The sequence below is a fragment of the Halichoerus grypus genome, chromosome 9, assembly GCF_964656455.1.
Source record: "Halichoerus grypus chromosome 9, mHalGry1.hap1.1, whole genome shotgun sequence".
Classification (NCBI taxonomy): Eukaryota; Metazoa; Chordata; class Mammalia; order Carnivora; family Phocidae; genus Halichoerus; species Halichoerus grypus.
Window position 1 is genome coordinate 101,843,806 of NC_135720.1, and position 26,915 is coordinate 101,870,720.

The following is a 26,915-nucleotide window of genomic DNA, read 5'->3' on the forward strand; positions in this document are numbered from 1 at the left end:
AATACCTCCAGTTAGGTACCTGGATTTGGGGGAAATGGTGATGTTTAATTTCTAAACAGTAGGAGCTCAGCCTTACCGTTGTTTTATGATCTTTAGGTCATTTTGGTACTTGGTGCTTTCCTATTTGGTGTTTTATTTCATTTTCCTAACACCGTTATAAGGTGGGCAGTATTATACCCATTTTATAAGTGAGAAAAATGTGGCTCAGAAAAGTTAAGCAAGTATCTTAAGAGATCATTACACATTAGTAAGTGAGAGAGTCAAGATTTGAACCCAGGCCTTTCTGGGGAAAAATAGCTTATTTCCTGACTCAATATGTTACCCCGAATCTGTTGTCTTTTATAAAGAAATATCATTGCAGAAGCTCCGGATGACAAAGCTTCTTCCTGAATTCTCCCACTTAGTACTGGGTCAGTAGCACCTAGACTTACCTGGAACGCATTGAGCAAGGAGAAGATAATGTGGAAGGCCAGGATGCTGTCATCGATGACGGTGGCTATCCCGAATCCCCAGGTCAGCCCCAGCAGCGGTGTCAGGATGGCGATATTCTTACTGATTCTCACAATGGCTCTCACCTCTTGGAACATGGAACTGCCAATGGCAGCGCGCTGGGTCTTGACAATCACCAGTGTGACTGTGATCAGGTTTACGACCACGATGGCCAGGGCTGGGACCACGAAGGCCAGGAGGGCCTTGGTCATGTCCCAGTTGAGCCAGCAGGCCTCAGGTCGTAGGTAGCCTTTGCTGGGCTCAGTGGCAGCAACCGTAACAGCAGCAATGAGCAAAGGGCACCCGTAGCCGACTGAAAAGAGAGCAGCCACCAGGACTGATTTGGGCAGTGTATGGAAAACAATCAGGATTCCGTAGAGGATAAGGAGTGCCTTGGCAAGCATCCAGAAAAACACAGAAAGGTAAAAGAAATGAACAAAAAATGTTGCTGCCACACACCCATTGTGGTGTGTCACAGGACCACTAAGATAGGAAGCCACAATGAACCACACGTCAGCCATCAGCAAGGTGGCCGCGATGTTGGCGATGCACACGTGGCGTAAGTACGAGATCTCTGTCTTCGTCACTTGGCCCCAGACCAAGGCCTCGATGATCAAGCAAAGGATCAAGCTGCAAATCGAGATGCCCAGGCCTATGTACGTGATATGAATCAGGATTGGGCTCTCCAAGATGTGGGGTGACATAAGAATGGAGAAGGAGGTAAACAACTTGCTTGGCCTACATTTGCAAACAGCTTGCTGGGAGTTTTCTTGAATTATTTGACAGGCCTGCTGGTCCCATCTGCTCTCCAGGGAGTGCCAGCCAACACACTGTGTCCTCCTCTCCTCCGACTTGCTGATCTTTTCAAAAATCAGCGAGATTCTTTTAAGTTCCTTGGGCAAAATGACAGACAAGACGAGCCCATTGACGGTGACGTTCTCCAAAAGACTGGCTTCTAGGATGGCCCCAAGAGTCGGAAATGCAATGCTGACGGCCTGGGAAGGAGCGGGCACGTTCTGAAGTTCATCTCTACCGATCAGCACCTGCCCAGTGACCTCACTGCCCATGTCATTAATTCTCATTGAAAAAGTGAAATTCTTCCCAGCGTTGTCTCGGGATATGGTGGTGCCCGTAGTATGAATGAAGACGTCTGATATGTCAATGGGATACTTACTTATAAATAGCTTTCTTGCAAAGGAATTGACCGAGTGTAGCAAGACACAGCTGCTGTTTCTTTCGGGGATGAAGGTCCAGTTTGAGATGCTTTTGCTGTTAAGAATGTGGTTGGCCATGACGCTGTAACTCTGCCAATGAAGGAGCAGCATTAGTACTGAGCCACCACCCGAGTCTGCCAGGACAGTCAGGGTTCACTTTTATAAAGTGTGGTCCGCCAGCCAGCTGCATAGGCATCCCCTGGGAACTTCTTAGAAGTATGAAATCTCGGGGCACCTAGTGGCACAGTCGGTTGGGCTTCCGACTCTTGGTTTCGGCTTGAGTCATGATCTCAGGGTCCTGGGATCGGGCCCCATGTGGGGCTCCTTGCTGGGCATGGAGTCTGCTTAAGACTCTCTCACCCTCTGCCCCTCCCACTCGTGCTCTCTCTCTCTCAAATAAATAAATCTATAAAAAAAAAAAAGAAGAAGAAGTATGGAATCTCGGGGCCCACCCCAGAGCTAGTGAATCAGAATCAGCATCGTAATGAGATCCCCAGGGTACTCGCAGGCCACGGAAGTTTGAGCCGGAGAATAGAGCGAGGAAGGAATTGCCCTCATGTCATGTATGAAGCGTCTCCCTGTGAGGCAGGCAAGTGGGCAGCCTTCCCCAAGCTCACTGACATCATCAGTTTCCCTTCACACCGTGGTGAAGCCAGCCACTTGCCTACCCTGCTCAGAGGACCCATCATGCAACGAACATCTATTAAGTCCCAACTGTATGCAGGACCCTGGACAGGAGCATAGCAAATCGAAATTTGACACCAGAGGCTGAACCTCCTTTTTCTCCTCTGCCTCAAAGATCAAAAATAAAAGAAGTGAATCCAGGTCCACCTCACACGTCTGCAGCAGACATGTGCGGCTGTTTTCTTTGCATGCGGCTATTTTCCATTTTAGCAGCCTGTTCTGACTCACAAATGAGAGTAAGAAAAGACTCTCTGCAGAACCAGAATGGTTCTTAGAGGTGTTCAGTAGCCGAAATGAACGTTGGAAAAGATTCCCATGTAGGACCCAGCACCCAGTAAGTTCTGTCTCTAAATGAGTATTGGTTGTGTTCACCTTTTCCATTTTCCCTTGTTTATTCTGTGGTGAACATTTATTGAGCATTTGCTACCCAAGCATCACAGACACCGATGTGAAAGACCCTAAAAAGCCCACAGAATACTCCAGCGAACCTGCATTCCTTTGCACCAAAATGTCATTCTACCAAATCAAGGTCACTCACCTGCATCTTCGCCTCATCAACACCCGTCAATAGCACCGTGGATATGTTGTGTAGGAGCTGCACGATGACAGCGATGTTTCCCGGGATCCGGGGAGACTGCTGAATGTTCCTGAGTACACAGGACAAATCCTCCGGACACTTTTGCATCAGCATGTCTGTGATGGTCTCAGACTTTCTGGCATACTCTTTTTCTATTGTATTTCCTCCGAATGGCTGAACCGAATATGAATTTGTCTAAGAAAGGGCAAAAAGAAAGTTTGTATTAGGTTACTTTTGCTTTGAATATGAAAGTACCTTTAAAAAAATTTAGGATAGCCTTATCACGCAATTGTACACGCAAAATGTTTTTCAATTTTACATTTTCATAGTCGCATTTGCTATGGGATAACTTGCCCCATACCAAGGTAGGTGAACAGAAAACCAGAGGTCCAGGTTGCCAGCTGACTGCACCTAAACCCTCCCCCTGCCGAGAACAAATGCTATCTCTAGCATAGCACTTCAGAGCGCTTCTGTGTATATGCACTGTATCTATGTCCTGTGCATCTGATAAATTTCTAGTGTCATTTAAGCTTATTTTTACTAAGCATATTTTAAACATAGACATTCTGAACCAGATTTGGATGAATCAACAGACACCAGCACAAAAGAGTGACTGAAAATAGTGATAAACAGGCTGTCCCACAGATTCAGGCTCTGGGTCCCACACTTCAGAGCAGGAGGGGCAAACATGGTCCCCGACTGGCTGCCTATATTTGTAAATAAAGTTTTATTGGGACCCAGGCTGCTCATTATTGAAGTATTGTCTATGGCAGCTTTCTTGCCACAGTGGCAGAGTTGAATACTCACAAGAGAGACCCTGTGACCCACAGGGACTAAAATATTAACCATTTGGCCCTTTACAGGAAAAAAAAAATTGCCAACCCTTACTTTAGAGGACCCTTTTCTGGCCTCCTTTTGCCTGCCCCCTCACAAGACAAAGAGACTGTGGGCCTAGAGGATATGCCCACTCAGAACTCATGTCCCGGCATCTAGACACTCAAATCCCCTGCTCAGCAACCCCAAGCCCACTTCCGGGGCCTGCATGGGCCTCTTCCCGAAGTCTATGCTACCAAGGATGGAGCATGCCACCAGTATGCTCACCACTAGGCCTGAGACGTGACCAAGGGACACTGGTTTTCAGGGTTATGAGCATGTGACCTTGGCTTTCCACCACCCTGGAGGTGCAGGATAGAATCTGATGGGAGACCAGCAGAACATATTTTACTTAGCAGTCTGGAAGCTTGATTTAAAGCATTTAGATATTAAAACATATGGTACATGGGTCTCTGTGTGTATCTTTGCCCAGATTCCTCAAATTAGGGGTGGGCCCGGTGATGGACACCCTGGGGTGGGCAGTCCTTGGAAGTCTGGTCAGGGACTTCAGGTACAGCATCCACTGGCACTCCCCCTGGCCACCCCCCAAAACCACCAAATGGGGAATGTTCCCTAGGACTAAAGAGATGCAAAAACGTTGACTCCTCTGAAGGAATCAGGAGCTGAACTTCAGAAAGGTGAAGCCCCTAGGAGAAAAGGAGTGAAAGAAACAAAAAGAGAAGAAATAATATTTCACCTGATTTTCTTTATCAAAATTTGATTTTTTTAAAATGTGTCATTACTTAAGTATGTATGGAAATAGGTTCATTTGTTTGATAATGAAGTCCTTCCCTTTAGGTCAGCTTGCTCCTCATGCTTTACTGGGCACAGAAATCACCTGGGGATCTTGATAACCTGCAGCTTCAGATTCAGCAGGTCTGGGGTGGGGCCTGCATATCTAAAAGTTCTCAGGGTAGGGGCGCCTGGGTGGCTCAGTCGTTAAGCACCTGCCTTCGGCTCGGGTCATGATCCCGGGGTCCTGGGATCCAGCCCCACATTGGGCTCCCTGCTCAGAGGGGAGCCTGCTTCTCCCTCTCCCTCTGCCTGCCACTCCCCCTGCTTGTGTTCTCTCACTCTCTCTCTCTGTCAAATAAATAAATATAATCTTTTTAAAAAAATAAACAAATAAAAGTTGTCAGGGTGGCCCATGCTGCTGGTCAGAGAAGGGTACATTGAGGACCGAGGCTTTGTAGTAAAGAGCTAAGAGCAAAGATGGAGAAGTAGGCCATGATCATTCTCGACAGCTCTTCTAGCTCTGAGCTGAGGATCAGGTTCCTTTGTGTCATGAAGCGTGTGGGAGCCCAGAGCACAGACTTTCAGATGCCCAGATTTAGGACTTCCATTCTTGTGCAGAGAGAGAAAATGAGTAGGTATTTATTCACGTTAAAAAGCACTCACCTACCAGCCCTGCTTCATGCTCCCCCTCTCTCTATTGACCACACTATGCATTGCTAATTTGGGGCTCCCCTCTGTGTATGAGAAAAAGGATATTACCTCAAAGATGTTGAAGGCATTAAGAGTCCGGCAGGTTTCAGTGATCTTGTACCATTTCTTTTGCCTGCATAAAAACCCCATATTCCCCTGAGTGTCAGGAGGGCAAGGTTGGCTACAGTGGGAATTGTCTACACAGACACCATCACATACACCTGGGGAAATAAAAGGTATCAGCATGAGATGGAGAGCTCAGGGCTCTGCACTGCATGGGCCAATCACCAAGGTGTCAGCATAATGAGGACACATAAACCCCGTGGACATCAGATGTATTTTCTTCACAAAGTGGAGGAAGGTTGAAATAGATCAGTGATCATCATCTATTTCAGTGACAAACACCTCTTGTCTCCAACAAACTCTTATCCAGAACTCAAACGTATAAAACAGATAAAAGTGGAACTTCCCCAGGTGAAGTGACAAGGGAGAGCCCACGTTCAGTCCATGAGGTCTCTCATACCCCACAGCTCCCTCACAGTCCTCCAGCTCCCCAGAACACAGTATGGAAGCCACTGCACCCCGTGTTCTTTGAGAAAGCTCTCAGCTCCAGAACTTCGTTGAGTTATGTCATCCATGAGTTCTCACAGCCCTGGTCTGGCCACTGCTCCAGGCTGGCCTGGCTCAATTGAAAGAGTTCATGGCAAAGAACTTTCTGGCCAGGATGGTGCAGAGGGTCCTGGGAGGAGAGGGGAGCAGGGGCCAAAGGTACAATTTAATATGAGAAAACTAAAGAGTCCAAATGCGAGCCATCAGGGAGTCCCATCTGTCATGCCATCAAGAGAGGGCTGAGCATGGCTCTCTGTCCTAATAAATAAACAAAAACTTCCATTTGATTACTAACCACTGCCAACATACCATGTGGCCTGGCAGAGATCTTCTCCTTGCTTTTGTTGGCAACCTAGAAAGGGAAAATCAAAATCCACATGAAAACTAATTGTTGCAATGCCAGCCCAAGGATCCACTTTAGGCACAGACTAATGATGCCAGGCCGCCACCAACAGCCGAGACCATGAAGTATGTCATCATTTTGTCATCAGTCTGGACAGTTTTCTCTCCTGCTGCAACTCAGCAGGATCCCTCCTTCCTCTCCAGCAAGAAGGACCAGCATTCTATCCAAGAAATACACCAAGAGCAGAGGTGGAATTACGTGGAAGCTAAAGGAGGCTAAGCTTTGGAATCTCTTGCTTGTATGGGCCCCTTCAAAAACACTGACAGAGGGTCCAGCAATGTGTTCACACGATCGTATATTTTATTAAATTTTCAAAGCAAAACAGTTTAACCATCTTCTGTTCGGACCACTACTTTTTGCCACTCCACTTTGCCTTCCTTCACACTCTCCCTCATTTTGGATGGATAGCACCAGAGAGGTTGTAGGTATTTATGGAATCTGGACAAGTAAAGGTTGAATTGGGGATCCATCTAGTTTGAACTTAATAGGATAGAGTTATGTAATTTGCAGCCATTTCCACATTACAATGGGGACATCGACATGTAAGTGGCATTCATTTTTAGAGTATTTACAATTCTTAAAAATATAGTATTTACAATGAGTCACAGAACGAGAAAATTCTAAGTGTTCTGGACACCTTGCAGCTCATATTTCAAAGAAACTTGTTAGATGCTTTCCCAAAATTGACAACAGACTTACATATTTACATGGCATTACTAATAATGAAAGGGAGAAGCTGAAAGATATTTTTCTAAACTAGCAATAATAAAAAACAAATTTGATCAGCAATGCTGGAGGAAAAACTGAATAATCTTTCTATTTTCTCTACAGAAAAAAAAATATTATAAAATTATTGACATGCAAGTATGCAGCCAAAAATGTAGAGAAAAAGATGTGGGCAGTTTATTAATAAAAATACTGTGATTTTACTGGGTTTATTACTGAATAATGCTGAGTAATTGCTGAATGTAAAACTCTTTAGCATTTCTAAATTTGTTGTAAAATTTGAAATTTATTGTAATTACTTTCCTCAATTTAAGTAGACATTCACTTTTCCCTTAATTTTGTATTTGTAATTTTGTATTCCTGTTCTTTAAGGAAACCTCCTCCAAATCTAGGCTTCCCCCTATCATGAGCACTTCCCACTCTCCTGAGTAAAAACCCCTCTTCATCCCACCCATTCATATCAGACTGGAACCTTCACTGAGTGGCAGTCACACATTGTTGTCAAGGGGTATACTCTGGGAACAGACCACCTGGGTTCAAATCCCAATACCACTACTTGAGACCTTGGAAAAGTTCATCTCTCTGGGCCTCAGTTCCATTATCCGTAAAGTAGGGTAAGAATGATAGTATTATAATTGTGTGATACCTCAGAGCACTTTAATGAAGAATAAATGAGATCATCCTATGGAAAACACTTAGAATGGGGCCTGGAATATTGTAAGCGGTATTTAAGACTTAGCTCCCATTATTACTCTCTGAATAGGGACTTACTGAATATCTATGACATACAAAGCTCAAGTTTGTCCCTCCCAAGTCTTTCCTGATCCAGTTCTAAATGATACATCCTTCTCTCTCTCTGGCTCCTGTAAGATTTATTATATATACCACTATAGCACTCATTCAATGCTTTGTATATATGCACATAGTCACTTACCTGCTCTTTACTATCTAACCATTTTTATATGCACGTATTATCTTTTCAGTTAAATTGTATGTTCCTTAAGAACATGGGTTGTGTGTTGTATCCTTTACATCCCCCGAAGTAGCTAGTTCTGTGTCTCACATGTTTGTGTGTATGTGTACGTATTAACATGTATGTATATACTGACATGTGCATACATGTATGTGTTTGTGTGTGTGCGAAGAGAGAACGGAAAGGAGACTGAAATTTCCTGTTTTTGTGCCAGAAGTTTGCTCTCTAGTGGCTAGGAAGAGCCGTGGTCCAATTCTCCAACTTGCATTCCAAGATCTACACCACTAGGGAAGGACCTAGAAACGCAGTGACTTAGCTATGTGAGTAACACGTGGAGTTCATGTCCCTTTCCCCTTCAAAATATTGTTTCTCTCTATGTTATCAAGAAACAAGCCCGAATCTTCCATTTTCTCTACCAATAAGAATTTATGGAAAATCTGAATTGAGCATTTAGGGTCTGTTCAAGGGGAAGAAGGTATCACCGAGGATTCGTGAAATACAATGTCCTTCAAAGCACTGATGTAAAAAGACTTCTCGTTTCACAGTCTAGAGATCCAAGCCTTATTATATACCTAGAAGACTTAAAGGCTTTTGACCCAACAAGAATAATAAAATGGCATTTTTTGCATTTTGAAAGACCTTTTTATTTTATAGGTAAGGAAGATGAGTCTTTGATAGAAGAGGTGACTTATGAGGCCACGCAGGGGGTTCCTCTTAGAGCTGGGTCTAGAACACAGCTCTTCTCAATCCTATGACACTGCCCTTTCCACCAAGTCAGCCCACGTGCAAGGACGTAGGGTGTGGGGAAGTGATGCCCTAAACCCATCTTGAGAGGGCCATGGTCCCTAATACACCACAATAAAGCACTTCAAAGTGAACAACTCTGGATAACCCTTGGCCCATTAAACAGAACCTCCTGAAGTCACATTATATTAATCAGATATGTGGGCAGAAGACCATGGTGTGCTATTTACAGGGAATTCTGGAAACCCTGTCTTCTTAAGTGAAGGACCTGATTTGCCTCTTCCCAATTAACTTGCCAAAGTACATCCACATCCAATTCCTCCTGGTCATTTCACTTCTAGGCTGGCCTCCAGTATGAGCCCCTTCAGCTTCAGACATCTGCAATCTTCAGCAGAATACTATGAAAAAGACCCTTTGGAAACCTGTAATCTGCTAAACCTGAGAAGTGGCCTGAGTGAGAAGGGAGGTCAGGAGAGGGGTAGCACCCAGAAGCTCAGCATCCAGCAACTTGTACATTGAGAAGAAAAGTATGGAATGTTTGTAAGGTGGTCCCCAATAACCAAGAAAACAAAACCAACATCCCAGACTCTGTCTACTCTCCACGTTCTGTCTTGTGGGAAAATATGGATGAGGAAATGAAGAGGGGAAGGAGAACCAAGTTGTGGGGTTGGGATGCTTTCTGGAAGAAGTCTTTCCGAAGGAGTCTTTAGCCTGTCCCAAAAGCAAGGCACCAGCTCAATGCTGGGGAGAAGGGGAGTCGTAGAGAAAACTCCCAGCCAGTGGCGCACTACTTAAAATGTAAAGTAAGTATCATTTGGAAACTCCTACAAAGAATTTCCAAAGTCATTCTTTCCTAAGGAGGCTTCTGCTAAGAAGGCACATAATACAATGGAAAGAACAAGAAGCAGAATCTAAAGAAACAGGGGTCCTGCCTTGGTGGTCCTGTGGCTGGATCAGTATGTAACCTCAAGAAAATCACATTCCACGACATGGGCCTCAGTTTCCTTCTCATGTAAGAGATGGAGCTTCACCAGTTGATCTCAAAGCTCCCTTCCAGATCTTGTAGTCCAATAATAATAATAATTTGATATTCCCAAGAATATCAAAGTAGTTTTATGTCTCTCTCTCCATCTATCTATCTCAATGATCCTCCACACCTTATTTTAAGTAAGTAACTGTTAAGGACATTAAAATGACTTATGGTATGAGGGAAAATATTCTAGAGAGCGTCATAGGGCTCACTGCCCCAACAAAATTTACAACCAGTACATTGCTACAAACTTCATCCCAGTTAAACCTTGATTAACCATTGACTATCTGAGGGGCTCACTCCTCCTTCCGGCCCATCCATTGCGTTCACTCTCAGGATTCTCAAAGAGATCTCATTTTGGGTGGGACAATGCTTCATTGAGCCAGACCATTCCTAGGTCCTGCCCACTAACTGCCATTAAGTATCTCCCAGTCACTGTGACACCCCCTCACCACCCCCACATCTTCATGTGCCTCCACGGAAATAGCACTCCCCTGGTTATGAGCAATGACAATCTTCACCATCAAAGGATATGAGAAAAAAAAGGAGTTTATCAACCTCAAATCATTTGAGCCTCATTGCATCTCAGGAACTCATAGGAAAAAATCAAAGAGAAAATAGTTTGAGGCTATTAGCCAAAGTGGGTTTTGGATACCTGTCATTGCAGGTAACTTCTTCTGGCTGGACGACTGCCTTCTCCCTCCACTTGAGCACAGATAAGTAGGAGCTGCTTCACAGATGGGCTTTCGCTTCCATTGCTTTCCCACCAGCCTTCTCCTCCCACCTCCCTTTTCTTACCTGGCATAACATCCTGCAAGACTCTGTGGGCAAAAGAAACACGAAGCAGTACAGCCAAAGCATGTGAGTCATCATCTTCCACGTAGCTGCCTTTCTTGCTTCTAGAAAAATTAATGAAAAAGCAAAGTGTCTCCAATCTGAAGCTTTTGAAGCTTCTCCCTGCAGACCCAGTCAACCTGTAAGTCTAGGTTCTGTCCTTCGTGCGGTCAACTCAGACTTCTCTGCCCCACAGGTGGCTTCCCTGTGGCCTCCCATCGATCACGGGGAGGCTGCAGGTGTGAGTAACAGTTGGACCCGGGAAGCGCAGGCAATGGGATACCTCCTGTGGGAATCCCTCCAAAGGAAGCTGCCTGCTGGGCTGCAGTGAATAATAGCCCGTGTTCAGGCAACCAGAATGATGGTTCACTCCCTGGGTTAGGCAGGCCTGAGAAACGTGTGGGTGGCTACGGTAGCAGGTGAGCTGGGGTTCCTATGTGCAAACTCAGCCCAGAAATATCTTGGGAAGGAGAGTAGGCTCCAGGCTTGGCCCGTGATCCTCACTCCCACCTGACACCAGAGCTGTATTTTCATAGGTAGGTATCAAACTTCAAAACTGATCTTAGCCAAGTCCTGACATTGTGATTTCTGTCCAAATTGATGTCAAAACTGAAATGGTTCCTTGGCACCTAGAACATTGCTGGACACATGGTGGGCCCACGATATGCTCATTATAGAAAGAGGAAAGGAGGGAGGGAGGGGAGGCGGTTAGGAAGAGCTGACGATTTGTATCAGGTCCATGCTCTGTAGAGGACTCACGTAAGTTGAATTTTTTTAGTATTAAATTTTAATAATTTTAATATTTTTCATTTTGAGTGAAATCCTCTTTGAACGGTATTTGATGTTTCTCTGCTTTTAGATGGAAGTCTTCAGAGGACTTGGTGTCATCAACAAAGGCCAGGAGCTTTTGCAATGGTCGATGTTTGCTATTTGACCATTTTTAGCCAAAAAGGAGTAGCCTTTCTCCCAATCATGCATAATTCTACAGCAAACAATACCATTATTTTAAAGACTAGGCAAAATGTCTTTTTAACCATATTTCCCGCAGTGAAATATTTACCTCACTGAAATCCAATGACTATTTAAAATATTTTACATTGCCTGTTTCAGCCTGTTGTTAACAGGGTTTTCCGGAGGTCCATAGTTCTTTAAGCACAAGGATTACTTTGTTGCTTATCACTTTCTAATGTATTTAGTAGCAACCCAGACAGACACACAGTTTCAAGTAGATTTCAGTCAGGTTGGCTTCCTTTTCTCCAACTTACATCTTTCAAAGGGATAAAAATCCAGTATGAAAATCACCAAAGTGACTTACCACAATCATCACCAATGCAGTTACTGCTTTGGGTAAAATCATCAAAATTAGAAAGAAATTAAAGCCACTGATGAATTTGTTGACATATTTTCATAAAATCTGAGCATGAGTCCATGTTTTTCTGAATTACATTAATTTTACATTAAAATTCTCATCATACAGAATGTTTTCTCTTTAAAACTCCTTTAAAAAAAAAGATTTAAGGAATGATAGAAGACAACAAACTTTTGAAGGGTTAGCACTGCTCTGCCCAGACCCTCAAACAGATTTTTTAAAAGGGCTGGGAAGAAGTTGAATGATTAGATCAGGTGGATGAATCAATATGAAATCTTTGTTTGCTTAAAAAGTTTAAGGTGTCATATTGAAAAAAATATTTTATTGTCCTGTTGCTTTAAATTTTAAACGTAGTTGTTTTAATTTTATCAAAATGCATTTTGATTAGGGGCGCCTGGGTGGCTCAGTCGTTAAGCATCTGCCTTTGGCTCAGGTCATGATCTCAGGGTCCTAGGATTGAGCCCCGCATCGGGCTCCTTGCTCTGCAGGAAGCCTGCTTCTCCCTCTCCCGCTCCCTCTGCTTGTATTCCCTCTCTCGCTGTCTCTCTCTCTGTCAAATAAATAAATAAAATCTTAAAAAAAAATAAAATGCATTTTGATTAATTGTTTTTTATGCATGGCAAAATGAGCACTTTGTGCTTTATGTGGTAATGACCTTCACAGACTTTACGGTAGGGACTTTTTTGATAGTTGTGCTACTATTAAAATTTTGGAGCCCAGAATTTCCTAGCAACTTCTTTGCTATCTGGGACTAGCTTGTCATAGAAGAACTGAGGACCATAACTCTAGAATGCTATCTTTGTGCAAGTTTCAACAACAGTGGGACTCTAGGTGCATTTTGAACTTTTTCTTAATTCTTTTAACTGGAAGAAACATTTTCTAAGGTTGGCTTTGTTGGTATTTTGCTTATAAAACTGCTCTTTAAGTAAAGTGGACTGAAATAAAATCAATTTTCTTCCAGACTTGTTGACATTAAGCCATAATCATTAGTTCTTTTTCCAGTCCCTTGAAAGCAAAAAGTTTGGAAGAAGCCAAAAGTATCATGGCAAGACAGCAGCAGGAATCCAATCTTTGACCCCCCGCCCCCAACCCCCACGCCACCCACCTCCTTCCCATTTTCTTTTGAAAAGCCTCAGGTCTCTAATGGTTCAGACCTCCCTCGCCTGCTCACCCCACACCTTTCTGCAGTGCAAGGGTAGCCGGAGTGTAACTCTTCTCTCTCAAAAAAATGTTCAAAAATGTTGGTTTCATGTATCCCAAGCCAAAAAAAAAAAAAAAAAAAATTCATTACAGACATTCATTTCAGGAAAGGCTTATCTCTCAAGAACATACCACCTGAAAAAACAGTTACCTCATGCGATTCACACCAAAAAATCATGAAGCAATTACATCAGCGCTGACATTTCACAAAGTAAAATGTGCCAAATACAAAATGTTACAATTTTTTTCAGGGAAGAAGACATGTCCCTTCTCCTTTATAAAGAAGAAGAAGGAGGCGGTGGAGGAGAACAGTAGAGTATACGGGTACTGTGGCTAGATCGGCAGACATCCTATTTCCAAACATCCAAACTAGAATATGTTTTCCCATTCTCTGCTGTCTGCTTTCCAAATCTGAAAAAGGTGCCTAAGATGTTCATGTATGTGTTTATTCAACAAACACAAAATGAGCTCCCAGCTTCCAAGCGACGTCCTAACAGCTCGAAATTAAACAACCACAAGGATAACTTCTTTCCCTGTCTGCTCACCACCTCAGGGAAGCCACAGGCTAATGAGGCTTCTAAAGCAGCTCCAAGGGTTTGGGAACTTGGATGGGCTTTGCTCCCTAGAGACCTGTGGACTCTAGAAGTCAAAGCTACTCAAATCAGCATCAGGGCAAGAATTCCAAAGTGCCAGACTTCGCCTATCGATTCTCGTCTACGTTAACAATTTAATTTCGACATAGCTCTTCCTCTCTCTATGTCAGATTCCTTCACCCCAAAGCCACGTGGTTGACTGGCAGCAGGCACAGCTCACTAATGAAAGACAAAGCAGGCAGAAAACAAGCAGGGGAGCTGCATGCTGGGGCGTGTTCTGTGGATGGCCCCATCAGAAACAAACAGGGCTTAATTTAAACACACACTCACACACGTAAGCGAGAGAGACCAGAGCAATTTTATAGGGTGATTTTGGAGAAAAACTCTACAACTTGAACCCTGAAATCTTGATTAGGAAAACACAAAAGTATTGGAACACGATTCATGGCAATCACAAACAAAATAAACAAAACTCCAGACAGAACTTTATCAGCCACTCAGGAGTATTTCAATCCCCAGCTCTGTCAGCTGACAGTCTACGGCTAGCACTTGCAGCAATTTTTTTTAAATTTTTTTATTGTTATGTTAATCACCATACATTACATCATTAGTTTTAGATGTAGTGTTCCATGATTCATTGTTTGTGCATAACACCCAGTGCTCCATGCAGTACGTGCCCTCTTTAATACCCATCACCAAGCTAACCCATCCTCCCACCCCATAATTGGGTTTTGTAGCAAATTGCTGAGGCTCCCAATGAGATCTGCAAAATACTATCAAAGTTCCCAAACAGTGGGAATACACTTTCAATGTATCCAGGGGTGGATGATCCTTTGTGTCTGTCATTTCTCCATCCCGCTGTTTTACCTCTAGTCAATCACCAACTCCATCCCTCCCACCTGAATGCAGACATCATGGAAGGCAAGAAGAGAATAAAACAAATAGTTATTGTCTATTTACTCTGCGTCAGGCTTATGTCCGCATTAACTCTTTTAATGTCATCAGGTAGTTCTGTGAGACTGAAGTGACTTTCACGATGTTCCAAAATTAAGGGGCTAAAAATTGACCCCGCCGAACTTCACGGGTACTAAGTAGCATATTTGGGATTTGAACTCAGGTCTGTGATTTTTTTTTTTTTTTTTTTTTTTGGTATGTCATATGGCTTTTCTGATAGGAGAAAGAGCTGATCTTTGTATGGGGTTAATTCTTTCAGAACAGTTTCACATGTAACTTTCATCTTGACATCATAAAATTTTATGAGCTGGGCAGGTTCTTTTAACTACATCATTCTGTCCCATCCTCCTTCTTGTCCTGAAGATGTAAAAAGACTGAAATGCTGATCACCATCTCCAGGGGGGGAAAAAATAATGATAGATAGATAGATAGATAGATAGATGATAGATAGATGAAAGAGATCGAAGTTTAAATAACCTTAACTAACTAAGTAGAATTGCCTTCAGAATTCCTTCTGTCTTTTTCCTGAGTCATGTCCCCTGCTGTGCCCAGATGTTCAGGTCTCACTTTTGGCTCCAGTCTAGAATCTCCCTCCTTGGACAAAGCTTCTCACTCTGAAGCAAACTGTCCCACATCAAGGGCCTCCTTTCCTAGGTCTTGGTCCTTCAGAATTCGTTTGACTGACAAGAAGGAACAGTTAATAAGATAAGCTGACTTGCAGTGATGTGAAAATGAATACAAATGGTTTTGTGATTTAGTCATCCCAGATAAGCACTGCAACACTTCTGGGAATCTATCGTATAGAAATAACTTATACAGGAAAACAGCATGCTACGCAAAGTTGCTGATGGCAGATTTGTATATACAGTAGCAGAAAAAGTATGGAAGCAGTGTAAATGTCAAACAATAATGAAAGGAATAGGAAATTATGATAAATCTTATATAAATCTGTGATAAATCTATATAAAAATCTATGATAAATCTATATATATATGATAAATCTATATAAACATTAAAAAACATTCATGAAGAGGTTTGATAATATATTAGTATGAGGTAGCAGTATTACATATATATATTTATTAATATATTAAATATTATGATTATAACATTATATAATATTAATGGGAAAATTAGTCAATAAGGTGCTCTCTTAAAAATATGCACATCTGGGCGAATGGGTGGCTCAGTCGTTAAGCATCTGTCTTCAGCTCAGGTCATGATCCCAGGGTTTTGGGATCAAGCCCCACATCGGGATCCCTGCTCCACGGGAAGCCTGCTTCTCCCTCTCCCACTCCCCCTGCTTGTGTTCCCTCTCTCGCTGTCCCTCTCTCTGTTGAAAAATAAATAAAATCTTTAAAAAAATATATGCACATCTATAGAAAAACAGTGGTGGGATTTCTCAGTTAAGATGTTTGATTGGAAATGAATCATAGAATGTTTCCCCCAACACTAACAAAATATTGAAAAAATAGCAAAAACTTCACTAATTGAAAAAAAATGAGAGAAGGGGCAGAACTTAAGGGAACAACTTCAAAAACTCTTAAAGAAGTGGAAAATTTTGAAATGGAGTAGAATGTAGAAGCAGAGCACAGCTCCTAAACTTTATCTTTCTTTTCTCTTCCCCTTTTAGTCAAACTAGAGTGGAAAAAAATCTTCAGAAATCTCATTAGTACCCAAAAATATAGAAAGAAGCACAATGCGAGAATCCTTTATTTCTTCTGTTTTAACGGGAGAAATTTTCAAATTGGATGTTAGCAATAGATTGTATATGGAGAAGGGAAATTATGACTGATGGGATTTCTCTCTCTCTCTCTCTCACACACACACACACACACACACAAAATCAGTTCAAGCTATGATTTTTTTTATTACATATCAGCTTCAAAAAGAAATGATAAGGGGCACCTGGGTGGCTCAGTCGTTGAGCATCTGCCTTCGGCTCAGGTCATAATCCCAGGGTCCTGGGATCAAGCCCCACATCGGGCTCCCTGCTCTGCGGGAAGCCTGCTTCTCCCTCTCCCACTCCTCCTGCTTGTGTTCCCTCTCTCGCTGTGTCTCTCTCTGTCAAATAAATAAAACCTTAAAAAAAAAAAAAAGAAATGATAAAATAACAGATTAAGATAAAACCCCCAAAATCAAAATATCAAGAAATTCATGGGATGCCTGGCTCAGCCGGTTGGGTGTCTGGAATACCATTTAATCATTAACAATGGCTTTTTCTGGTGTCAGAATTGGGCATTGTTTCTCGTATTTTTATCCTCTAAATTTCCTGCTCTCTTTGAATTGCTTTACCATAAGCATATATTATTCCTACCAAAACAAAGGAATGGTTTAAAAGGAGGGAGTGAGTAGACCAGAACCAAATATAGCAACATATTAACAGCAGGTGTTTCTGGAGATGGGCATGTGGATGATTTTTTACTTTCATCTTTACCAAGGTTTTTCTAATTTCTAAATTTTTTTTTAAGGAAACATAAATAAAAACACTGGAAGGACACCAAAGTATTAGCAACTACAAAAAAAGGATAGAATAATTTTCCACATACTCTTCTTTCTCTATATATAGAGTATACATACAGATATATAGAGAGTATACATACAGATACATATAGAATATATTTTTTACAAATAATTAGATTTATAATTGGAAAAAATAAGCTTTTTAACATTGTGGCAGAAAGAGCATGAAATAAGTTGGAAGTCAAAGATCTATGTTCTTCCTCCAATTTTATCATGATTCGTTTTATGAAATTTGGCAAGATATTAACTTCTCTGAGTCTCATTTCTTTATTCATTCATTCATTCATTCATTCATTCATTCAGAAAACTTTTATCTTGGACCAGTTTCATGCAAGTACAACTTAGGCTCCAGAGACAGTTATGAAGACAGATAAGACGAGGTCTTCATGGATCTAAAGTGTAATTAAGGAAGACAGAAAATATAAATGCTATAAATTAAGGTCATAAGTATTCCCCTTGAGGTATACAAAATAAGCTTTATGGCAAAAGTCATAAACTATGGCAAAAAGTCATAAACTCTCCCTATGGGAATTTGGGGGACCACCACAAACAAGGTGACTTTAGGTGTGGATCTTGCAGAAGGCAAGGAAAAACAGTATTCCAGACAGAGAAATGGCAGGTCCGAAGCAGGAAGGTTAAATCAGTGTTCGGGATGACCAGGAGAGTCACAACATCGGAACATCAGGTGTTCGATGGGAAAGCAATATATGTAGTTCATCAGCTAAAACTGTGTTGATGCCAAAGTGAGGTGGGTTATGTTGCCCAGTAAAGCAATGGGATTCTTCCGTGGATGATGAGGAGCCATCAAATCCTTTAATGACAGGATCCGATTTCATTTAAGAAAATTATTCTACCAACAGCACAGAGGATAGGAGCGAAGGCAGAGATGAGGGCCAGGAAGCCAGTGGAGAGTCCATTCCTTAATCCAAGTGAACAATCACAAAGACCAGAACCATGGCAATGGCATTCGGATGGATTCAAAAGACCCGATGACCAAAAGAGCAAGAAGAAGGAGCAAAGAAGTGAATACTGTTAAAAATTCGGTTTAGAAGAATAAGCGAAATTTAGGAAAGAAAGCATATGTGAAAAATATAGCAGAGAAAAACATGATGTTGATGTTTCTAGGCTAAGCATCTGGGTGAGTTTTTATGACATTAATCGAGAGGAAGTGTAGGAGGAGCAAAATAATCGAGATAACTGGGCTAAATATTTAGGTAGTACTTATAGGGAAAAATTTGTCTCAAGATTTGTGTATTTCCATTAATGCAAATTTTCTCCTACTTCTATCATCTTTCAGCTTTCAATAGACTTCAGGACTTTTTTTTTTTTTTCCAATAAAAGCCCTGCTAGTCTCATGGCTGTGAAACGCATGGAGCCATAATGCTCTGTGCTTCTGCAAAAGCCTCCCCGAGCTCTCGCATCCACATGAGTGAAGACTCAGAAGTGAGCAATCCCAGCATAAAAGTGCATAATAATTAATCGTACTAAAATAACTGTTAGAAGATTAAAATGTGTAACGGTCTCAGCACCTAAGAACGATTTCTGAACTGTGAGTGTCTATAGGAGTATTAAATTTGAATTTTATATAGTATAAATCCTTATGATTATGCTCATGGATGAGTAATAATTCTATTTTCTTGTCACAAAATGAGAATATTAAGTGAGAAATTTTAAAGAGCACCCTTACTCTGATCAGCATGGCAGCGGAGGGATTAAAAATGTGGATTTCTTGGCTCAATGCCTTAAACATTGCATTAAAATATGCATATTTTTAACCAGATCACAAGTTGGAGTTTCAGATTACTATGTCACATTGAAAATAGTTATTTCAGATGAAAAAGGTTCCTGATTTGTTGGTGCTCTTTAGGTGCCTCACATTTGACACTTGGTACTCTCTCATTTATATTACATACATATGAAAGTATTATTCACAACTCATATGTATGGAATAGTCATGAATAATTATTTTCTAATATAAATAGAAAGAGAAAAATGTCCTTAAGTAGTTATTAAAAAAAAAAAAAAGTATGAAAACCAGGGGCCATTTAACACCTAAACCTGAAAAGATATTTTCATTCTGGTTCAGTTCTATGTTTAGGGAAAAAGTCCTTTCTCTTTTGGTTCCTTACATTTTACATGCTTTCTTGTATTACGTGCCTTTTCTTTTCACTTTACTTCTTGCTGGAATGTACCTTTTTAAACTTCTTTTCATGAAGATCTCTGGGAGGCAAACTCTCTTAATCTTTGAATGCCTAAAAATATTCTTATTTTATTCTCATTTGGGACGATTCAATGAATAAATAAATAGTCCAGGCATCAGTGTTTCTATTCAAAGTGGGATTTGTCTATAATTCAGTCATTGGGCAGAAGAGACTTTAGCACCAAGTAAGTTTTGAAATGGCTTTCACGGATGAGATCCTGCAAAAAGGACAGCGGGCAAAGAGAACCAAGACACAGGGGGCTCGGGTGGATGAGGCAGAGCATCTCAGGCACAGCCAGCATTTTGGAGGGAAGCAAGACCTTCTGGATAAATCCACTGAGGAAGGACAGGTACACAAAGACCGAGATGGTCTTGCTTCCTGCGGACCTGGCTGCCAGAGAAGCGCACATTTAGCAGTCATGAAACTAGGCTGGCACAGATGTAACTGTGTTCTGCACTATTACTGAATTTAATTAGCACTAGAACCCTATTTGAGCCAATGATGGAAAATTTGCCCATACAGGGTAAACTCATTGATTTTCAGTTTAAACTAGGTCTCTTTTTTTTTTTTTTAAAGATTTTATTTATTTATTTATTTGACAGAGAGAGACACAGTGAGAGAGGGAACACAAGCGGGGGAGTGGGAGAGGGAGAAGCAGGCTCCCCGCTGAGCAGGGAGCCCGATGCGGGGCTCGATCCCAGGAGCCTGGGATCATGACCTGAGCTGAAGGCAGCCGCCCAACGACTGAGCCACCCAGGCGCCCCTAAACTAGGTCTCTTTTGATCAATTCAATATTTGCTCCCTCTTTTCCTCTTCCTTTCTCCCCAGGGATGATATCCTAGCATTGGAATAGAGGCATGCTAGGATAAGCCTCCAACCATGCTAGCTTCTGCTGAGCTGGACAATCACTGCTGGTCTTTGGGCCTCAGTGCTCAGCCCCACATTGCCCACACTGAAACATCTGTGCCCCACTCTCTTCTCTGGCAGCCAGGTCCGCAGGGATCACACTGATTATTTCCTCAATGGTCAAAAACTACCCGGATCAAGCCCAGTCTCTGCAACTTCCCAGGGACATGGAGAACTGCTCCTCTGTCTTCATGTGTTCTTCCTCCTCTCTCTTCCTGCTCTGATTCCTTCAGAATCAGAGTCTTTCTCTCCCCTAAAGTCCAGTTCTTGCTACAGGAAGCCCAGTCTTCTTTTTGGGAGCCGCTGGAAACTTGGCACCATTCAGCCATTTTGCATTAGCTTTGTTCATCTCCTGCTTTCCTTCACCAATCACTGCCACCCTCCCCATCCCCAGAGAACAGACTCCCTGGTCATCAGCAACCCAATGCCCCTGGAGATGACAGGACCTTCCATGGGTGACTCAGGGGCATGGAGCACTAAAATCCAAGAGCCAAAGCATTAGGGACCATCACAGAAGGTCTGCACCCTGAAGCTTGCACAGAAGTGATAGCACCACTCTCTTCCAGCTGCGAGACAATTTGAGACTGCTCAGACTCTCAGAATTCTTGCTGGACCCTTCAAGAGGCAGCCCCTTCAAAGACAAGACTGAGACAGAATGTCCTGCAAGACAGTTGTGGCGGGAGGTGTGACTCAGAGCCTGCGAACCGATTTAGAGAATTTCTTTATGGAAACGTGAAAATGTATACTTGCTGCAACTGGAACATTATTTCTAGAAGGGACCTTCATTAATGGTATTTATTCATATACATTATTTAATGCATAACAACTTATAAGGCCTGCTTTGATATGGACAGAGTTTTTGCTTTGTTATTAAATGGATTTAATTTTTATTTTGTTATACAAAACTTTCAAAAGAACAGAATCATTCTCCATCATTCCATTCTTTTTAAAAAAAGACATAATTTGAAAAATAGCTATAATAGGGGGGCACCTGGGTGGCTCAGTTGGTTAAGAATCTGAATTTTGGTTTCTGCTCAGGTCATGATCTCAGGGTTGTGAGATTGAGCCCTGCATCAGACTCCACGCTCAGTATAGAGTCTGCTTGAGATTCTCTCTCCTTCTTCCTTTGCCCCTGCTCCCCCAAGTAAGTAAATAAATCTTTTTTAAAAAAGAAAAATAGCTATAATAGGAAATAAAGGCTTTGACTTCTCAACAGCCAGATGTTCTCAAATTTAACCGTTCAGAACTCAATTTGCATATCTTCTGGAAGAGTACACTGGACAGCTATTATGATTATTAATAATTTTGCCTAGCTGGTCCCCACAGCACCCATGTGGGTCTGGAAACTGCTTACATCTCTCACGTTTGCTGTGTGTGCAGCCGTTCTGAAGATGGGCTTGGCCAGAGCTGACCTCAGCTGGGCTGACCAGTCCTCACCCCAGGGATTGTCAAACTTCCATAGGAGAAAAGAAATGGGACTCACTCCCTTCTAGAGAAGCTGACAAAGATAGCAGCCCATAGCAGGAATTTCTGACTTTGAATTCCCAAAGGAGCTTTAAAAAACATTGCCAATGTCTGAAACCCAGTCTAGACCCACTGAAGCAGAATTTCTGGCAGTAAGGGTCAGATACTAATATCTCTCCAAGAACTTTTTATTTTATTTTGAATAATTTCAGGACTACTGAAAAGTTGAAAGAATTGTACAGTGAACACCTACACACACCCCTTCACCTAGATCGCATTAATTGTTAACATTTAGGGATGAATGAGTTTTTAAAAACTCCCCAGGTGATACTAATACACAGAATTGAGACCAACCCCCAGTGATATGTAACTGAGAAGAACCCAACTATGAAAAGGACAGTATAAAATGAAGCAGATACACCAAGAAGGAAAAAGATTTTTTTAAAAGAGTCCTGGTGATGCTCAGAACCCTGCTATTTCATGCCCTGGGTTCTATGAGATACCCCAGAATCTTTATAATAAAATCACCTTTGGGACTTAGAGTCGTGTGATTTAGGAGCTCGTTCATTGCAATCAAAAGATTCAAGAATAATACGCAAAGGCAGCATGATTCTACAGACTTACGCCTAACTAAAAATAAAACCAGAGTCTATTGGCTTTCGAGATCAAGATTATGTTAAGAGAAATACATTTTTTTAAAAAACACACAGAAGCCTTGAGAGATCAAGATTATGTTAAGAGAAACACATTTTTAAAAAAATACACAGAAACTATGAATACCCAAGATTATGGGATTAAAGATAATTAGACCACATGCTAAACTATGGTTTTGTGGAACTAGCCAGTGTGTTCTAAAGCAGACTGTTTTTCCACTGGTGAATGAAGTCCAATCTTGCATAATGCAAGCACAGTACCAAGGCAGGAGGGGCTGGTGGCAGTGGGAGGGGGAGTGCTCTGCCCCAGGGGTGAGAACTAAGTATTTTATCAGTGAGGTGGTTTAGAATCACTGGAACATGCAGATAATAAAAGGGAGACTGACTTTTAGTCAGTTCTATTATTTGTTTAGACCCGTTTAGAAATATTATTCTCCATAGACACTGCAACCCATTATGGCCCAGACCCAGGACAAACCACTTCCACCCCAGACCCCATGTCCCCGCTCCCAGGTGCAATTTTAGAAAGACCAGGCAGTCACCAGGCTTGACACTGTCCCCTGATCTCAGTATCTCTGAATAAGAGTCTTGGTTTTTATTTACAAATTTTCATTCATTTTGCAAAAAGACAATGATGCTGTAACTCTATATCATGCAAGTACATTTGGAACGGGATTTGGGCTAGTACCCTTTTAGGATACAAGCCCTCCAGGCATAAAGTACACGTTTTGCAGTCTTTTAAGGCTAATTATTTGCTCAGCAAAGTACTTGAAATCATTTCTCTGAGCTACAAATAAGTTGTTTCCAAACTCTAAGAATAGAAATGAACTCTGAAAGAGGAAATTGAATACAGTAAACCAAAGATAATGTGAGATAAACTCAAGCCTCACTCTCCCATCTGTGAGTTTCCTGTAGGAGGGGAAAAACACACTTTGTCAAAATTCAAAGGATAAAAGTTTGTTGGTTTTTTTTAAGATCGATTGATTGATTGATTTGAGAGAAAGACAGAGACAGTGACAGAGAGCATGAGTGGGGAAGGAGAGGGAGAAGCAGGCTCCCCGCAGAGCAGGGAGCCTGACACGGGGCTCGATCTCAGGACCCTGGGATCATGACCTGAGCCGAAGGCAAACGCTTAACTGACTGAGCCACCCAGGCGCCCCAGGATAAAAGTTTTTAAGCAAAACTAAACTCAAAATTTACACTCAAGAAATAGCGATCAATAATCCTTCAGGGAAAGGAAGAAGAAGAATGAAGCATCCACCACAGCAGTATTTTAAGGAATGCTGTGAAAATCAATGCCAACAGAAGCGTTTGGGGATCCTCTCCCCATTGGGAAGACGGACACAATGCCAACAAGCTTATGAACCGAGAGAAATCTCCCCAAAGGCTACATTCCTCCTGAGAAAGCCTGATCTGAGGAAAATAAGGTTCAGGATCAAATTCTTAATGCCATCGGTTAGTTGTTGGAAGTGCAGGACTTTTTTTTTGTGAAGGTGTAAACATATTCCTCTGTTTTCAGGGAGCCTTTAAAGCTGGTGATGCCTAATAATAAGTCCAAATTATAGATAAAACATGACAAAGGTTGATGAGGGGAAATAATGATTTAAAAACAGTTAATTCGCTTCTGTATTTGCACTTAATCATTTTTAAGTCATCAGAAAAAATAACCATTTCTTTCAAGATTCCGATTTCCTGGACTCTGATATCTGGACGGGATCAGAGGAGCAGAGGGTAATAAAAACACAATATTTTCATACCAGGCTACAGATCTTACTGAAGTATATAAAGTGCCTCCAAATTACCAAATTCCTTTTCATTATTTATTCACTGTGTATGTTATTAACGAAACCCCAAATTACAAAGCCTCGCAACTGTAGAATCGTAATGGGTTGCTCATCTCTGAAATTCCTCTCCAAAGGAAGTCACTGGAAGGAGAAGGAGGATGTGAGAGTACTCACTGTGACTAGCCGACTGCAAAGGCCCTGGCCCCTGGACACACCGGTGTCAGTGGCTCTCCTTCATGGTATCTTGCAACAAATCAGCAGGCTGGGCTCCTGTAGCTCTGAGCAGCCAAGGTAGCCCCGAATGGCGGATTGTCAAGCTGAGGCGTCCAGGCTGGGCCTGGCCCCCGTGCCAGCAGCCAGCCCCACATACAGGAAGAGCACTGCAGCCCGACGGACGAGTCCGGCATGGGAGTAGCTCCTGCAGTGGGAGAGGCCCAGTGCCAGAGAATGGATGAGTCATGCACTAGGTGAGCCACACACAGACTCTCACAAATAGCAAAGGCTTCTCTTTCTGTCAAGGGAGCCAAGCCTACAGCGGTGGCACAGGATCTGTGGTACTCGGCCGTACCTACGAACACCCTTATGAATCTGCCTACACCTGAAAATGGGGTATGGAAAACACAAGTATCTATGCCTGCAGCTCTGTCTTTGGCTGGCTTTTGGGTCACTAGGATTATGATAGTATGGGTCTCTGATCGTTCCCTGTTGTCCCTACATCCAGGCACGGGGTAGCATTGCAATTCGTAACCTCTCTATGGGTGGATGGGGGCATGCAAGCTGTTCTGCCATGGTGACCGGCAATTCAAAATGGTAGCCTGGATCCCTGAATGACTGTAAGAAGCAGAGGGCCTTGCTGGCCTGTGATGGGCATGAGCCAAAAACTAATCCTTATTGTTCTTAGTCACTGAAATTTGGGAGCTATTTGTTACCTCAGCATAACCCAGCCTCTACTGACTGACTTGAGGACCAAGGCTCTTGGAAGGAAACATGGGCAGTGAAGTATTCTTCTAACTTTGAAACACTCGAAATTCCTTTCTAAATTTTTTTAAGCATTCACGGGCTTTCTAGCTCTCCAAAAAGGCCCATGTTTCAAAAACCACATTTATGATTATTTGTGGAGTGGCATTTTTCAAAACCCTAAGAAGATCTTATAACATTGTGACAGACACTCCTTATTTTTAATCCCAGCACTCTTTCATCCTCTTTTGCTTCTTAGTTCTTGATCTTCTAGGGAGTGGCAAGAGATTTGAGAATCCCCTTTTAGGCTGAAATCCACTCAAGTCCATCCATCAAAGGGGAAAATTCAATATTTTTGTTGTATATATATATAATGTTCCCAATGTGCCATATAGTGGCAGATATGTTGATTTATGTGAAATATGACCCTGACCTCTCAGAGCTCACAGTCTAGTTGGAAAGAGAAGAAACATACATGTGAAAATGGGCAAGGTCTCCTTTGTTAAGAGGTGAAACAGTCAGTCCAATGCAGGGAAAGTGGATGGAGGCTGGTGGTCGGGACCACTTCATGGAGCCCACAGGGCTGGGCCAGGACACAGCCATTTATATGGATGAGCAAAGTTTGGGCAGCAGGGAAGAAGTAAGCTTGTTCATAGTTCATTTATTCAGTAAACTTTTATCGAGCATCTACTAGAGACCAGGAATGTAAAAGCTGGTAGTGTTCTTGGAGATCATCCAAGCCCAACCTCCCACTGCAAACCGAGAAAACCAGCTCGGGCATTCTTACCTGGGACTCTCAACTTTTTAAAAGGTAAGTACTGGCCTAAACTAAATAAAGCAGAGCCTCCTCACCCAATGCACCTTGACTCACACGTTACACACTGGTAATGCCCTACTGAGTGTTTCCATCGTGTTATTTCAAGTGTCCAAGCCTCCATGCAAGCTGTGTCCCATGCCTAGGACAACTTTCCCACCTCTGACCGCTGGCTAACTCCTTGTCTTCAGTCAGGATTCAACCCCACTGGCTCTTTCTTGAGGGAGTCTCCTCCAGAGCCTGAGGTGAAACTGAGTACCCTTCCTTTTGCACACACTTTATCACTGATTTTGCAATGTTGGAATCTGAATCTTCCCCTCTGAAGTCATCTTCACCAGGGTTGTGACCTCGCCCATCTTGTTCATCTCGCTCTAGCTTACAAATTGGTTCATATCCATTTTCCATTCCATTGGCCTCTTCTACAGCCTGAAAGGCCCCCGCCCATCCCCACCCACAGCTTCACCTGGCTGACTCACTCTTGTCCTCAGGTGTTTCCTCCACTGCTGGACCTTCCATGACCAACCATCCCTGCCCAGTTCCCTGCTTCGCACCACCATGGTCCGTGGTACACAAGACCAGTGCCGCTCCATCATGTAGGTTTCAGTTCACATGTCATCTCCTCAGAGAAGCATTCCCTGATCTGGCAGTCATTATTTACCTGCCCAAGGTCATTCTGTCTTCTTTCTCACCCAAAATCTACATTTGATGATTCATAACTATTTTGAACAGGTCTTCTTTCCTGGTCACTGAATCAAATGTGGGCAGGTGACTGTGTTCAGTGAATTTTAAGGGAAAGTCCACTGGGAGATGACAGTGTTCTAGGAAGAATTTTCTCCTGATACAATGAGGGAGATACTCTGGTGGGTGGGGGGGAGTTATCTTCCCTCCTTTCCCCCAACTCTTTCTCCCTCTGGCT

The 26,915-nt window shown here is 42.4% G+C and overlaps 1 protein-coding gene across 4 annotated transcripts in view; it reads right to left on the reverse strand.

Annotated features, from left to right (window-relative positions):
• Positions 1 to 24,602, reverse strand: part of LOC118547117 (putative adhesion G protein-coupled receptor F2P) — a 36,048-nt gene extending 11,446 nt beyond the window's left edge. For 2 of the 4 annotated variants that reach the window (XM_078055262.1, XM_036110458.2), the window contains exons 1-6: positions 24,403 to 24,602; positions 10,546 to 10,646; positions 6,181 to 6,223; positions 5,332 to 5,483; positions 2,926 to 3,159; positions 432 to 1,793 (exon numbers count right to left, since the gene is read on the reverse strand). In XM_078055262.1, the coding sequence (XP_077911388.1) occupies positions 432 to 1,793; positions 2,926 to 3,159; positions 5,332 to 5,483; positions 6,181 to 6,223; positions 10,546 to 10,620 (1,866 nt within the window). In that variant the 5' untranslated portion in view covers positions 10,621 to 10,646; positions 24,403 to 24,602. Of the gene's footprint in view, positions 1 to 431; positions 1,794 to 2,925; positions 3,160 to 5,331; positions 5,484 to 6,180; positions 6,224 to 10,545; positions 10,786 to 24,402 lie in introns of those variants that run through there. The other 2 variants (XM_078055261.1, XM_036110389.2) reach the window with 2 other exon arrangements.
• Positions 24,603 to 26,915: the final 2,313 nt, after the last annotated feature.